Source organism: Eptesicus fuscus, chromosome 4 (assembly GCF_027574615.1).
Source record: "Eptesicus fuscus isolate TK198812 chromosome 4, DD_ASM_mEF_20220401, whole genome shotgun sequence".
NCBI lineage: Eukaryota > Metazoa > Chordata > Mammalia > Chiroptera > Vespertilionidae > Eptesicus > Eptesicus fuscus.
Genome location: NC_072476.1, coordinates 2,646,920 through 2,664,218, shown reverse-complemented (window position 1 = coordinate 2,664,218; position 17,299 = coordinate 2,646,920). Strand labels below are relative to the sequence as shown.

The 17,299-nt window shown below is 42.4% G+C and overlaps 1 protein-coding gene across 1 annotated transcript in view; it reads left to right on the top strand.

The window, feature by feature from the left end:
- The window catches only part of CDR2 (cerebellar degeneration related protein 2), a 39,024-nt gene continuing 21,725 nt past the window's right edge, over positions 1-17,299 (top strand). The window contains exons 1-2 of the mRNA XM_054714413.1: positions 1-282; positions 8,690-8,802. Of these exons, the coding sequence (XP_054570388.1) occupies positions 204-282; positions 8,690-8,802 (192 nt within the window). The 5' untranslated portion in view covers positions 1-203. The remainder of the gene's footprint in view (positions 283-8,689; positions 8,803-17,299) is intronic.

The window sequence follows — 17,299 nt, the reverse complement described above, 5'->3', positions numbered from 1 at the left end:
ACGGGCTGGGTCGGGGCAGCGGCGGGCGCGCTCGCGCCGGGTGCCGGCCGTTGGGGCCGTTGGGCGACGCGGGGCGAACCGGCGGCCGCGCGTCCCGCCCGAGGGCGGCTCTGGCTGAGGGCGGAGGGGCCGGCGGAGCGCCCGGGGCAGCGGCGGAGGCGGGACGGCGGCGAGGGCCGCTGCCCCTGGGAGAGCCGGCGGAGATGCTGGCGGGAAACCTGGTGGAGGGGTTCGAGATGAAGGAGGACGAGCCGTGGTACGACCACCAGGACCTCCAGCAAGGTGAGGCGGGCGCGGCGGCAGGCTCCGGCCGCGGGGCTTTCAAAAGTAGCTTCTGCTTGCGGCCCGGGGACGCCGGGCGCGGGGCGGGCCGGCGCTCACCGGACGTGGGGACCGGCCGCACCTGCCCGTCCCTCGGCGGAGGCCGCGCAGTCCTGGGCCGGCCCCGCCGGTCGCCCTCCAGGCCTGGCCCCTCGGGGCGGCGCGCCGGGACCGGACCGTGCGCTCGGGGCACCGCACAGTAACCGCGGGAGGGGACTGCTCGGCGTTGACCCCGTTTTCCAGGTGAGGACGGCGAGGGCCGCCGCGGCCCAGAGACGGCCTGCGGCCGGGAGGGGCCGCCAGCGTTTGACCCGCTCCTCCCGGAGCCGCGGGCGCCGTCCGGCTCGGCCCCCGCCGCGCACTGCCCCCCGCGCGGGGCCGGGCTGTGGGGGCTGCTGTGCCGCGTCCACCCGGCGCCCCGAGACGGCGAAGGCGCCGCTCCCTCTGCCTCTCCCCTCGCCCTGAACCCCAGCTCGTAGGTCAAGAACGGGCTTGCCTTGGATTTCTCGCCGAGTCTGTCCCCAGAGAAAAACTTGGGACGGCCGTGGACTTGGGAAGGCCCCTGCTTTTGCATGTTCGGAGCAGGAACCTGCGATTGGAGAACCTTTTTGTGTGCCAGGCACTGACTGGCCCTCAACACAGGTGTCACTGAGTCCCAACGACGGTGGAGGTAGAAGAAACTGTTATTGGGGGGCCAGGGTTCCCCTCCAAACCCCATAGCAAACTTCCCTAACCTCGGTACGGAATAATCCTCGGGATTTTCTTCAGGCGTCTTCCTTTTCTGCAGTTCTGTGTAAATGCAACTTGTTTAGCTTTAACTTGCTCTGAAAATTAGCATTTCATTTAGTGAATGTTAAATGACCATGATGTTTGGTCATGTTAACCATTGAATTGGGGGAGGGGGTAGAACGACTCACACTTAGAAAAGGAAAATAAAACAAGCACCTTTTGGGGGAAGGTGATTTCTTAAATCAGTGTGCCGTGGACAGTCACTTAAATCAAAGTGGTTTACCATTATGCTTGTTTACATAGTAGGAGCTATTTAACGGCTGCAGTGCAGTATTTACCATCATAGACTCTAAGCCCACAAGATAAAGGTGTCTTCCATTTTAACAAACCTGTTTTCAGAATTCCCCATAAGGATTGATGGCCTAGTTTGATACTTTCTCTAGGATTAACGTGACAACCAACGTGCAGTTGCAAGATTTCCTTCTAATAAACTACGCAGCTTGTATAATCAAAGCTAAATATTTTTCTTCCCTGCATTTAAGAAGCATAGATCTGTACAGGCTGGGGGGTGGAGGGGAGGCGGGAACCGGCACGTTTTGTTTTGAATCTAGCATAATACTTAGCATATAATAGAAGCTCAATTTTAATATTTGTTGGGCTGATCTGAGACACTCATTCAGGATTACTGTTTTCATGGCTCTCTTCTATCAGGTACCTTAGTCCATACTGCCCTTTCTTCTGTAGGAGGTTGTTAGGAACAGCCATTTGTAATATTTCAATCTACTTGAGAAGCAAATGCAACTTGTTGGGGTTACATGTAGAACTCCTTAACCTCTGATCAGAAGGAAGTCATCAGGTGTTAAATTAATGAAGCCCAGAGAACACAGGTCTGAACCTCCTTAATGCCAGTTTGCATTTGGAATTTGTTCTGTGCTTCTCCAAGGACTTTTACATCCATTATCATAGTGGACTTTGACATGACCCTGTATGTCATAACCAAGTGTGTGGGGTAGGAATGGATGTGAAATGCCAACAATCATACCTTGTGAATATGGCCTGTAAAAGAATGAAGGCTGCAGGCACAGCAGATCTGTCCTGCTAAACAGATTGGTAAGTAAATGTAGTGGGATTTTATCAAGTGCAGACATCTGTTCATTTGTTAACATCCTCACTACTGGCAGACCTTGTTTTATCGCACTTCACTTTATTGCATTACACTGGTTTTGCTTTTTTTTTTTTTTTAATCCTCACCCAAGGAGTGAGGATATTTTTTCCATTGATTTTTAGAGAGAGTGGAGGGGAAGAGAAAGAGACAGAGACATATAGATTGGTTGCCTCCCAAACATGCCCTATCGGGTTAGAGATTGAACCTGCAACTGAGGCACGTGCCCTTGACTAGGAATTGAAACGGCGACCCTTTGGTCAGAGGGCTGAGCTGTCACCACTGAGCAAACCAGTCAGGGTGGTGGTGCATTTTTTACAATGGAAGGCAAGACCCTCCACCAGCAGAAAGAGTATGACTCACTTTATTGTGATACTCGCTTCATTACCGTGGTCTAGAATCAAACCCACATTATCTTCAAGGTCTGCCTGTATTCACTTGATTGAGTGAGCCTTGTTTGGAGAGAGCTACTAGAACAACTTTTTAAGATCCTGTTCTCAAAGTCAGAACTACACGTTTTTTCCCTTTAGCAATAGACGCATTATTTAAATAGATTGAATTTTTGTATCATTTTGCTGGGGCATTCTTTTTTAAATTAAAATTGCTGGGGGGAAAATCTAACTTTGGAAGGCTCTGGTCTACTCTTCATACCTTTATAGAAACATGTAAAGCTGTGTGAGGCAAAAGGAGAAAACCCTTTGCTTTTACAAAACACTTTGATGAAGAGATTGTCTTTTGTCAGAGGGCTGAGTTGGCACAGGAAGAATACTGACAATGATCTCTGCGCGGCTGATCCTTTCTGGGACAGCAGGAGCCTTCTGTTAGGAACGTGCCCCTGAGAGCAAGGTGGAAAGACTTCAGAGACCGGCTTTGCCTTCGGCTGCTGTTATAATTGTTGTTTGGTGAGCTGTGTAAGCTTAGAATAAGGATTCAGGTTTCTATTGCATGGATCAGCAAATGAAATCTTAGTTTTAAGGAATCCTAAGATTCCTACTTCTTTTCAAGATGGGTACATTTTCCTGGTGTGTAATTTGCTGAATCACTGTTTGGAGGGTCATTAAAACTGACATCATCGTTTTTCTTGATGTTTATATTCAAATTTTTTGCGTCCCAATTATAGTAACGTTGGCAACAGGAGGTACACAGAAGCATCACCAAATGACGCATTTGACTTTGGAATAGGAAAAGCTTTCAGCCTTAATATTATTGAATTACTGCTGTAGACCACAGCTAATACGTTATCATCATATGATTTTGAAAATGAGGAAAATAAGAAAAATATAAAAGCAGTGGAATTTAAAGGTTTCTGATTTCTGGAAGAAAGGTACTTTTAAAAATACACTCTGGCTGCTAGAGCTAATTTTTTTCTGCCTAAGGCATATAGGGCTGAGTGGAGTATCTGTTTAAAGCTAACAGTGTAATGGATTATTGAAATGGATTATTATCGCTTGCAAAGGCTGATTAGTGAAAGCACATTAAACACGAAAGTGTTGCTAGGTTGTAGTTCTCAAGCCTGCAGTGAACCTGTGGTATTTTCAGTGCTGCCGAGGCCAGTTCAGGATTTAGAAAAGACAGCCGCCTGGTGAAAATCCTTATTGGGAAATAGATGAACAGGTGCATACGGGCTTCAAAACTGTTTTCTTTCCTTTTCTTTTGTTCCTTAATTAAAAACAATAGTAAAGAACATTGAATACTCTCCCATTTGCGCCACTGATTATTTAGAAAACCCACTTGGGCTTACTGCCAGCTTTGGCTCCTTTTGGTTATGGAAGCCGTATGCTAGATGACAGGAAATGAACTTTTTTTTAAGGGCCAAAAGAGGACCCTGGTCCTTAAACTAACAGATGAAGTAATATCCTCTTTGCAGTGTCACTTCACAGGCCCTTTCTTGTAGTTGATACTTGTCTTGCCAGGATTCTATCCTAAAGAGCCTATGAAATATGTAGGAGACTGAGTCTTGAAGTTACTGAGCCCGGTTGGGCTTTGTTTAACGGGAAAGAAGGGCTGGGATAGGACAGGGTCTTTTCTGGTTACTGCTGACTGGAAGAGGGCTTTACTTGGCATCCCTTTCTGCAGCAGCGGGAGGAGCGCTGCTCCTGGCTGGGAGTTAAGAGCTTAGGTGGTTTCATAACGGAATGGCAGTAGGTGAGGGTGGTCTAAAGTTAGTCTTGATTCGGATTTTGACTGCCAGTTAAGAGCATCTTTGATGAGTCTCTGGTCCTTCCTAGTAAGGAATTACCACTACAAAACAGGCCAGAAGAGACTTTGTCTTCCGTACAGTGTGGAGACTTCTGTGTGGCACTGTGTGTACACATTACATACCCTGCGGTACACGGTAATTCTTTCTGGAACAGCTGTAGCCTGGCATCGTTCTGTTTTCACTTAGCTTGCCTGAGGTTGTCCGCACTTTCTTTGACGGAGCAGGTAATAGGAGCTAGGTAGCTCAACTCTAGTTTCTCATTGCCATCTGTGAAAACAAGTGAAAAGCTTAAGCACCTGAGTAGGAAAATTTGCCCTCTACCTTGAAGAAGTGTGTGGACACACTGTCAGTCATCTGAAAACTGTGTAGATATGGATAATGAAGTGGAGAATGGTGATGAGAGAGTTAGAACCTGGTGATAGAAGTGTTTGTTTTGCCTGTGACTCCTGTAGATTTAATCAGGTCCGTTAGTATCTTTGTGCTTAAAGTTGTCTCATCTGAAAAACTGGCCTAAATACCTTGAAAAGATACAAAGATGGATGTCTCTTACATGATTTGAGCTTTTCATAAAGGTTCTATGTCTTGTGAATACAAGATGTTATTTCATAGAGTTGTTATTTGAAGTACTTAGTACATTAATAGGCATTGTTAATATTTAAATCATGAGAGAATTTATTTTAACACCTGTCTACCAACAGTACACTAATTTATTTTAAATGTAAAATGTGTGCTGTTAGCTGGAGTGGTAAATGGTCGATCTTGCTGCTTTATTTCCCAATGAGAGAAAATCACCCAAGCAGAACACTAGTTCTGCACTAGAATGAACAGTACCAGGTGACAAAATGTATTGCTTTTTTGTTACCACTTATTCTAGGTTGAGTTTTAATATTGGTGGTAATGAATAGATGTAAACCTTATTTGTCAATCTCTACAAGTTAAGTTTTAAAATCATGTAGTACAGGTCCCTGTTTTTGTAACAAATACCTTTTCATAATAAATATATTCGTGACATCAACTTAGAACAAAAGTCAAACTTTACCATGGCCCATAAAATCTTGTGTGATCCGGTCCCTGCCTACTTCTCCAACTTCATCTCCTACCATTCTTTCCCTGGTGCTGCTTTCACACTGGCATTTTATCGAGGACATGCCACGTTCTCTTGTGTTGCAGTGCCTCTGGCTGGCTTTTACTGGTGAGGTCCTCATCCTTCAAGCTTTAGCTAAAACGTGTCCTCAGGGTGTCTTTCCTTGTGACCTTCCTTTCTAAAGTAGATCCTTTGTTATCACCAAATCCTTTTTTTTTTCTTCTCTCACCCACCACATCCAGTTGGGTTAACACATCCTTTTAGCTCTACTTTCAAAACATATCTAGAATCCTGCCCCTTCTCTCCATCCCCATCTCTGCCACCCTAGCCAAGCCACCATCATCTATGGCCCAGATGATTGCAGTATCCACTTGTCAGTTGCTGCCCCGCTTTTGTCCCTTACACACACTGTGCTCCAACCTCATTGACCTCCTTATTCACTCTAGTGATGCTTCTTGCCAGAGTCTTGTTACTTGTTTTGCCTCTGCCTGGAATGTTGGCCACCTAGATAGATCGACATGGGTCAATTATTCTGTTTCTTCATATCTTAATTCTGTCACTCTTGTCACATTAAATTTCAACCTCCTACATTCATACTCTTCCTAGTCCCCTTCCTTGCTTTATTTTTTCTCTTGAGCAGCACTTCCTGCTAATATATATCTTATCATTCTGTTCCTCCCAATCTAATCTAATACAGAGGGAATATGCAAATTGACCATCATGCCGCAACAAAGATGGCGGCACGCACAGGGCGGAGTGTTTCCATAACACAAGATGGCTGTGCCCACAGCGGAGGCCAAGTTCCCATAACGAGCCTTAAGGAGCAATCAGCAGGGACCTGAGGCTGCGCCCACCCCCACCCCCCCACCCCCGCTCGGTGGGGCTTGACAGGGGACCTGAGGCTGCGCCCCTGCCTGGCAGGGCTTGACGGGGGTGGGGCCAGCCAGGTCTGGGTCTCGTGCGATTTCAAGGCGTGCGCAGGTGGGTGGGGACTTGACTCTGGGTCCCTTGGCACACCCCAGACTCTGACAGGAGGAAGATTTTCATATACATTTTACTAATTTCTTTTCACCTCTGACATTTCTATTATAGAGAAAGGGCAAATGCAATATTAAAATATTTCCTCTAATTAATTCCCTTTTAATGTGCACAAATTTCGTGCACCAGGCCACTAGTAGAATATAAGCTCATGAGGGCAGGAAATTTTTTAGCTAAGTTCACCCTTATATTCCCTGTGTCCAGAATGGTATCTGGTGTCAGACCAACTGAAAGAGTGTAGAGGCATTGCTAGAAATAAATGATAAAGATTTATTCAAATGTCTTAGGGTTTGCAAACCAGAAACACAAGGCAAGACCCAGAATGCTCCGAAGACAAATGAAAAACTAAGAGTTCTTATAGTAAAAAATAAATCCTTAGCCTCTGGATTGGATAACCGGTGGTCTGGATAAGTGAACATTGTTTCCTTAGTCCTTCAGGGGTGATCACATCGTTACCTGGAGGTTGGATGTATATCCAAGCATTGACAGGACTGGAAGTTTGAAAGTTTTAAGTTCCCAGGCTAGTTAAAACAAGAATAGTATTGTTTCTCAAGCCTTGGCCTGATTGCAGTAATACAGTAGCTTGACTGTAGTGACTCCATGTTACTTCCTCACTCTGTTCCTCACTGGTATTATTGAATGTATGCATGCATGTATGAATGAAGGTGTTTATCACAGTTTGCAAGTTTATCTACTTGTTATCTTGCTTCATTCGTTAATCTAGAAAAGCAGGAACTTCATTGTATTAACCGTTCAGTAACTAAAGCTTAGTGTGATGCCCAGCAATAAACTGTTATTTGTGAGTCAATACTAGTACTACTGGTACTATTTGCTTCTGTATTGCAGCTTAGTTCATAAAGTACTTCCTTCTGTATTATTTCATTTTATTTCACAATCCTATTGTCTTTAGACAAGAAGACTAAGTGAAGGGACCTTTAAAGGCCCGTCTTGAACGTATTTATCTGGTAAATGACAGTCAGCACTGGGTGCCAGACCTTCCTGCTCAGTTGGGTTCATTCCCACTACACTAAAGGGTCTCTATGAAGTTTATGCGGATAGTTACTTCAGTTACCTGTGTTAGAACAAGTGTCCTTTGGGTATCATTTAATTTTTCTGGGATTGTGTATAATACAAACAAATCCTGTCTTACGTGCATATATACCTAAGAAGCATGTCGAAAAGTGAGGTTCAAAATAGAAATATGGTTCTGTGCTAAATCAAAGTACTGTAAGAACAACTGACATGGAATTACCTCACAATCGCTGTGCTGCTTGTCTGGTTTGCTCATCTTGGAGAAGGACATGAAGAGAAGTAGAAAAAATGGAAGACCTGGGGCAGTGTTCATATTACTGCTGTATTTTCCCTTTTCTTCTTTTTGTTTACTTAATTTTTATCCCATTTGAAGGCCAGGATCTGTAACAACAAACTGCTTTGACAGTTGCAATAATACAATGCACATTTACAGCAGTCAGATTTCATAGGAACTTTAGAGACTATTTGTTTGTTTGGATCCTCACCTGAGGAATGAGGATGTTTTTTCCATTGGTTTTTAGAAAGAGTGGGAGGGAGGGAGGAGAGGAGAGAGAAACATGTATGTGAGAGAGACGCATTGATTGGTTGCCTCCTGCACACACCCCAACTGGGGACGAATATTGAACCTGCAACCCAGGTACATGCCCTTGACCAGGAATTGAACCCAGTCAATTCCGGTGCGCAGGCCCATGCTCTAACCACTGAGCAGGCCAGCCAGGGTGGAGACTATTTAAATATCTGCCTATATTTTGGTTGAGGCTCTGTCCAAAAAAGTAGGTATATAGGATATGAATAAATCCAGTCCATTAGCAAATAATTACGATTTTAGAAGTCACAATGCTGATTGATCACTTCTAGACTAATGAGTATATCTCCATAAAGTAGATGGGTCTTCTTCACATCTTAAAAGGAGGAGTACATAAGAGCATGGTACAAGTAGAGGGCCCCAGTTCAACTGGATCTTAAGTAGGACTCAGTTTTCTTTCTGGGCCATTCCACCTTCTACCGGGATTAGACGTAAATTTGCTATGTTGGGTCGGGTCTTGGTTCATTTTTATTTCATGGCCTGGGTTATATGAAATGTTGAAGTGAAATCATTTGCATTATTCACTTGTCGTGCTAGATCTCCAACTTGCTGCTGAGCTTGGGAAGACATTACTGGATCGGAACACAGAGTTGGAGGATTCTCTTCAGCAGATGTACACAACCAATCAGGAGCAGTTACAGGAAATTGAGGTAATTTACTCAGAGTTACACTTGGAGGCGTGGTATGTTGCTGCTGTTATACCAATCATTCTTCTAAAATGACACTTGCAATTAAAAGCAATGTTTAATTTCTAACACAGACTTCTTTGAGAAGAAGAACCGTCAGAGAGGGCAGAGAGGTAGATTTCTGCTTTTAGGCTTTCCCAACACTATAGTCTGAGTGATGAAAGAGTTCTCTCTGCACCTTTGGTGAAGTATATTGAAGTAAATGGTCCAGTATTTGCCACTATGTGAAGCAAAATAAAGCTATGGATATTATACTTAGTATCACTTTTTTTTTTTTTTTTTTTTTTTTAAACATATTTTTTTTATTGATTGTTTACAGAGAGGAAGGGAGAGGGATAGAGAGCTAGAAACATCGATGAGAGAGAAACATCGACCAGCTGCCTCCTGCACACCCCCTACCCGGGCTGTGCCCGCAATCCATGTATATGCCCTTGACCGGAATCGAACCTGGGACCTTTCAGTCCGCAGACCGACGCTCTATCCACTGAGCCAAACTGGTTTCGGCGTTAGTATCACTTTTTAAAAAAATATGAATTCTGCAAAGAGGTATGAGAAAATAAATAATATAATGAACACTTACGCACCCACCACCCAGCTTAAAAGAGAAAACTCACACTGTGGAGCCTTCTTGGTTGGGTCTGCCCTTCCCTTTTGCCCCCCACTCCCATCCCCACCCCAGATGTTAAAGTAACAGTAGAACCAGCTTGTGTCTACATGCAAAAACGTAAAAGATTTTTAGAACAGTGTTAAGAACTTACTGAGCTCTGATTTTATATTGAACCATATAATTAAAATGCTGGAAATTGAAAGAATTAGAATTACACAAGAATTTGAAGTCCTTGACTTGAAAGCAATCAAGAGAGGAAGGAAGAGGGAAGGAAAGAAAGAGGGAGGGAGGGAGAAAGAGACAGACATCAATGTGAAAGAAATATCCATCAATCATCTTCTGTACACACCCCAACTAGGGATCAAACCCGCAACGTAAGTATGTCCTCTGACCGGGAATCAAACCCACAACCTTTCAGTGTACAGGATGACACTCTAGCCAACTGAACCATACAAGCCAGGGCCACAAATTTCAGTTTTTGAATACAAATAAACCTATCATCAAAAGTGAGGCAAATTTATAATCTCAATATCCTTAATTTTACATAGTAGCCATAATAATCTTCTTCATCAGGATTTGTGAATATAGCCAGTGATGTGACTAAAGTACACTTTTATAATTCTAGGAAGGTACATATTATAATGATATTGAAATCACCAGCTACCATTTTTAGCACATTCATCATCTAAAGAGCATAGAACATGCCATACATGAAATTAATTACTTACAGAGTTTTGCAGAAATCTAAAAATGCAGGAAAATGAGGTGTTTTTAAACTATTAACTAGCTAGATGTCATATGTAGTTAAGGAACTCATTCTTACTTTGGTTCATAGACTTTGTTTTTCAGCTCATTGGAAGATTTCACTTAGAGGTCCTAGTGCATAAACAATATACACTGTGATATATATTTACTCGTATTTGGCTTTTGCATAGTCTTAATACATTGGATTGATGTTTTTTATGAAAATGCCTATAAATAACTATAACTGAATACTATTACTGGTATTTTTGCAGATTTCCCAAGTATAGATGGAAAAAGAAGTCCAAATATTTGCATAATTGAGATAATGATGCTTATTTGTTCCTGTAGGAGATAACACACACAATTGCTTTATAACCCAAGTAACTTGTCTTTCTAACTTTGTTTTCTGTGGTGTTGAGAATGATTAAACAGTTAAGATAGAAGGTTGGCATTCTGAAAAAAATCCAAAGATCTTTGAGATTCTCCAAATCTACAAATAACACTCCATCACCTAATGTCTTCCATGAGATGTTGCAAAGTATAATGAAAATGAAGTATCCAGTTCAGACCTTAATGATTAAATAAATATAAAATTAAATATATGTACAAGCTACTCAAATAAATTTAGCCTGTAGTAACTCTACCTCCAGCCCTGGTTGGGGCACATGCAGGAGGCAACCAATCGATGTGTCTCTCTCTGTCTCTCCCTCTCTCTTCCACACTCTCCAAAAATCTATGGAAAAATATCCTTGGGTGAGGATTAATAAAAAATAAAATAAGTAAGCCTTTAGTACTTCTAAAAACATTTTCATGAATCTCTTTTTCTTAAAAAAAATTTATTTCAATTATAATTGACATGCAATGTTATATTAATTTCAAGTGTATAGCATAGTGATTGTATATTTATATAACTTATGAAGTCATTTTCCAATATGTCTAGTATCCACTTGGCACCATACATAGTTATTATAATATCATTAATTATATTTCCTATGCTGTACTTTACAACCCCGTGACTATTTGTAAGTACCAATTAGTACTTCTTAATCCCCGCACCTTTTTCACTCATTCCCCGCTCCTGCTCCCCTCTGGCAACCTTCCCTTTGGTGCCTGTTTCTATCAGTCTATTTTTGTTTTCCTTTATTTGTTTTGTTTTTTTAATTCTACATATGACAGAAACCATTCAGTATTTGTCTTTATTTGTCTGACTTATTTCAAATAGCATAATATCCTCCTTATCCATCCATGTTGTTGCATATGGTAAAATTTCATTCTTTTTTATGGCCAAGTAATATTCCATTGCATATATGTACCATATGTTCTTTAACCATTTGTCTGTCAATGGACACTTAGGTTGTTTCCATATCTTAACTGTTGTAAATAATGCTGCAGTGAACATAGGGATGCATATATCTTTTTAAACTAGTGTTTTGGATTTCTTCAGGTAAGTACCCAGAAGTCAAATTAGTGGGTCATATGGTAATTCTGGTTTTAATTTTTTTGAGGAAACTTCAAATTTATTCTTCATAGTGGCTGTACCAATCTGCATTCCCATCACAGTGTATGAGGGATCACTTTCTTCACATTTTCCCCAATGCTTGTCATTTTTTGATTTATTGATGATAGCCATTCTGACACATGTGTTGTACTATCTCATTTTGGTTTTAATTTGCATTTCTCTGATGACTCTTGACATTGAGCATCTTTTCATATGTCTATTGGCCATTTGTATGTCCTCTTTAAAGAAATGTCTATTCAGGTACTCTGCCCAATTTTTAATCAGATTGTTCATCTTTTTGGTGTTAAGTTGTACAAGTTTTTTATATATTTTGAATATTAACATCTTATTGGGTATATCATTGGTGAATATCTTCTCCCATTCAGTAGATTGTATTTTCATTTTGTTGATGGTTTCCTTTGCTGTGCAAAAATTTTTTAGTTTCACATAATGCCATTTGTTTATTTTCTTGTTTTCCTTGCCCAAGGAGTCATATCCAAAAAATATATATATTATTAAAAGCAATGACAAGAGAGTTTACTGCCTAGTTTTCTTTAAAAGTTTTATGGTTTTGAGTCTTACATTCTTATTGGGTTGATCACTTTATCATTATCAAATATCCTTTGTCTCTTCTTATAGCCTTTTTTTTGAAGTCTATTTTGTCTGCTATAAATATTGCTTCCCATCTTTTTTTAGTTTATTCTTGTATATGGTGTAAGAAAGCGGTTTAGTTTCATTTTTTACATGTACCTGTTCAGTTTTCCCAACACCATTTATTGAAGAGACTATCTTTACTCCTTTGTATATTCTTATCTTATGAATAGATTAGTTGCCATAAGTTTTTTTCTAGGCTCTTTATTCTGTTTCATTGATCTGTGTGTCTGTTTTTATGCTAGTAATATGCTGCTTTGATTACTATGGCTTTGTAGTATAGATTGATACTATGTAGTGGAATACTTCCAACTTTGTTCTTCTCAGGATTGCTTTGACTACTCAGTGCCTTTTGTGATTCTATATAAATTCAGGATTATTTGTTCTATTTCTGTGAAAAATACCAATGGAATTTTGATAGGGATTGCATTGAATTTATAGATTGCTTTGGGTAGAGTGGACACTTTAACGATGTTAATTTTTCCTATCCATGAGCACGGTATTTGCTTCCATTGATTTGTATCTTCAGTGTCTTAAAATTTTTTTCAGTGTCTTAAATTTTTTCAAGTACATGTCTTTTACTCCTTGGTTATATTAATTCCTAGGGATTTTTTTATGGAATTATAAATGAATCATTTTCTTAATTTCTTTCTGGTATTGGTAAATATCTTTCTTTTCATTGTTGGTAAATGAAAATGCAACTGATTTCTGACTATTAATTTTGTATGCTGCTATTTTACTTAATTCATTTACCACTTCTCTAATAGTAACTTGGTGGGATTTTTAGGGTCTTCTATATACAGTATCATGTCATTTGCAAATAACGACAGTTTTACTTATTTCTTTCTTCTTTAGATACCTTTTATCCATTTTCTTTTCTGATTGCTATGGCTAGAACTTTCAGTACTATCCATATATATAAAAGCCTAAGTGACCGTTACCACTGGACAACTGGACACCCAGCTGGTAGCTATGACATGCACTGACCACCAGGGGGCAGACACTCAATGCAGAAGCTGCCCCCTGGTGGTCAGTGCACTCCCACAGCCAACCTCCCATGGCCAGCCAACCTCCTGCAATCCCTCCCCCGGCTGGCCAGCCCTGATCGGCCCCAATCGGGACTGGGTGACACAGCCCCCAATAGGCCCAAATTGCCGGCCAGGCTGAGGGATCCCACCCATGCACAAATTCGTGCACCGGGCCTCTAGTGTTAAGAGTGGTGAAAGTGGACATTCCTGTGTTCCTGATCTTTAGGAAAACACTTTTAGCTTTTCCCCATTGAGTATGATGTTAGGTATGAGTTTGTCGTGTATGGCCTTTATTATGTTGTGGTATGTTCCCACTTACTGAGAGTTTTTATCATAAATGGATGCTGGACTTTGTTAAATGCTATTTTTGCTTCTATTGATATGATCATATAATTTTTATTCTTCAGTTTGTTTATGTGGTGTATCACGTTAATTGATTTGTGGATATTGTACCAACTTTAAATCCCAGGAATAAATTCCACGTGATCATGGTGTTTGAGTTTTTTTATTTTTTTTTATTTTTTATTTTTTTAAATATATTTTATTGATTTATTACAGTGAGGAAGAGAGAGGGACAGAGAGTCAGAAACATCGATGAGAGAGAAACATCGACCAGCTGCCTCTTGCACACCCCCTACTGGGGATGTGCCCGCAACCAAGGTACATGCCCTTGACCGGAATCGAACCTGGGACCTTTCAGTCCGCAGGCCAACGCTCTATCCACTGAGCTAAACCGGTTTTGGCTGTTTGAGTTTTTTTAAATGTATTGATGAATTCATTTACTAATATTCTGTTGAGGATTTTAGCATCTTGTTCATCAGGTGTAATTTTCTTTTTTTAATAAAATAATAATTTTCTCTTTTTTTGTAATGTCTTTGTCTGCTTTTGGAATCAGGGTAATGTTGGCCTCATAAAATGAACTTGGGAGCCTTCTCTCCTCTTGAATTTTTTTGAATTGTTTGAGAAGAATAGGTAAATTTTTGAATGTCCGTTAAAATTCATCTGTGAAGCTATCTGGTCTAGGGCTTTCATTAGTGATTGGATTTCATTAGTTGTTATCAATCTCTTCAGATCTTTTGTTTCTTCTTGATTTAATCTTGAAAGTTTGTATGTTTCTAGAAATGTAGTCATTTCTTCCAGGTTGTCCAATATGCTGACATATAATTGTCTGTAGTATTTTTATTTTATTTATTTATTCGATCCTCACCTGAGGATATTTTTTCCATTGATTTTGTAGCGATTGGAAGGGAGGGGGAGAGAGAGAGAAACATCAATGTTAGAGAGATACATTGATTGGTTGCCTCCTGCACACGCCCGACCAGGGCCAGGTATTGAGCCTGCAACTTAGATACATGTCCTTGACTGGAATTGAACCTGCAACCCCTCAATGGTTAGAGTGCCAATGCTCTAACCACTGAACAAAACTGGCTAGGGCTGTCTATAGTATCTATCCTAATATATAAAAACCCAGGGTCCGTAACATCCAAAACGACCAAAGGCTCGACCAACCGGAAGTCAGTGCTGGGTTGCCGTGGCGACCCAGCACTGACTGCCCTCTGCTGTGGGGCGCCACGACCCAGCACTGACTGCTGAGGAGGCTGCGGATCAGACCCAAAGAGAGGCCTGGAGAGAGAAGCAGGGTCTGATCCATAGCCTCTGTGGCAGCTGTGATCAGCCCTTGCCTCTCTCTTTCTCTCAGGCCCTGGCCAGCAGCCACGCCTCTCTTTCTCCCTGGCCTCCACTGGGGCTGCTGATCAGCCCCACCTCTCTGATCAGGCCTGGAGACACTGACTGGCATAGAAACTGACCAATCAGAACCTAATCTGGGTGAACTGCAAAGGCAGAACCTAAGATGGGTCTGAGGAGGGGTTTTAAGGGCAACAGCTGTTTGGTGTAAGGTGTAAGAAAGCAGTTCAATTTTTTAATGACCTGTTTGGCAGTATAGTGCATATGATTGGCTATCAGTCCAGATATAGGGATTATGTATTTTTGTCTACCAGGAGCATCTCCTCCTGATGAAAAAGGCTCCCCCCCCCCCCCCCCATTTAAGCAATCCTATCCTATATAATCTATACTACTAAAAGGGTAATATGCTAATTAGACCGGGTCCACCAGACATCCGACTTCCTTCTGGACAAAGCCATGGTGGTGCGGGCCAAGGCAGAAACTGTTAGGGGCAATCAGGCTGGCAGGGGAGGGCAGTTGGGGGCGAGATCAGGCTGGCAGGGGAGGGCCATTAGGGGCAACCAGGCTGGTAGGGGAGAGCCATTGGGGGCGAGATCAGGCCAGCATGGGAGGGCCATTGGGGGTGAGATCAGGCCGCAGGGGAGGGCAGTTAGGGGTGATCAGGCAGGCAGAGGCACTTAGGGGCAATCAGGCTGGCAGGGGAGAACAGTTGGGGGTGAGATCAGGCCGGCAGGGGAGGACAATTGGGGGCAACCAGGCTGGTAGGGGAGAGCCGTTGGGGGTGAGATCAGGCCAGCATGGGAGGGCCATTGGGGGCAAGATCAGGCTGGCAGGGGAGGGCAGTTAGGGGTGATCAGGCAGGCAGAGGGGTTAGGGGCAATCAGGCAAGCAGGCAGAGGCAGTTAGCAGCGATCAGGCAGGCAGGCAGGTGAGCAGTTAGGAGCCAGTGGTCCCAGATTGCAAGAGGTATGTCCAACCGCTGGTTTAGGCCCGATCCCACAAGGACCAGGCCTAAACCAGCGTTTGGACATCCCCCAGCCTGCACCCCATTTGTAGAGGGTGCAGGCTGGGCTGAGAGGGACCCCCCTCCCCGTGCATGAATTTCGTGCACCAGGCCACTAGTATATATATAAAAGCCCAGTGACTGGAATGACAGAACAACCAGTGGCTATGCCGCGCACTGCGGCAGCCAACCGGCCTGATCCGTGCCCGATCAGCCCCCTCCCCCCCTTCCGGCTGTGTCTTTTTATCTATCTGAAGTTGGTCTCTTATAGGCAACATATATATGGGTCTTGTCTTCTTATTCATTCAGTCACTCTGCCTTTTGATTGGAGCATTTAATCCATTTACATTTAAAGTAATTATGGATAGGTATGTATTGCCATTTTACTGTTCATATTTTTTCTTCTTCTTTCTCCTTTCTCCTTCTTTCTTCTTCTCGCTTTAACATTTCTCATGATGATGATGAACTACTTTACTTTTTTCAGTTCTGGGAGGCTCATTGTCTCTCCTTTGATTCTAAATTGTAGCCTTGCTGGGTAGAGTAATCTTGGCTGTAGGATCATGCTTTGCATCAGTTTGACTATTTTGTGCCAATCCATTCTGGCCTACAAAGTTTCTGTTGAGAAATCAACTGACAGTTTTATGGGAGTTCCCTTGTAGGTAACTAACTGCTTTTCTCTTGCCACTTTTAAGATTATCTGTCTTTAACTTTTTGTATTTTAATTATCATGTGTCTTGGTGTGGGTCTCTCTGTGCTTCCTGGACTTATATGTGTCTATTTCCTTCACCAAGTTAGGAAAGTTTTTCATCATCATTTCTTCATATAGATTCTCAATCCCTTGCTCTCTCTTTTCCTTCTGGTACCACTATGATGTGACTGTTGTTACACTTGATGTTGTCCCAGAGGTCCCTTAAACTATCCTTATATATGTATATATTTTTTTAATATATTTTTATTGATTCCAGAGAGGAAGGGAGAGGGAGAGGGAGAGAGAGAGATAGAAACATCAATAATGAGGGAGAATCATTGATTGGCTGCCTCTCTGCATGCCCACCACTGGGGTTGGAGCCCACAACCTGAGCATGTGCCCTGACCAGAATCAAAGCCGGGACCCTTCAGTCTGCAAACCGACACTCTATCCACTGAGCCAAACCAGCTAGAGCATCCTATATAATAAAAGCCTAGGTGGTGTCGCACAACGTCATCACAAGATGGTCACCAGAGGTGGCTGGCAGGGGAGGGCA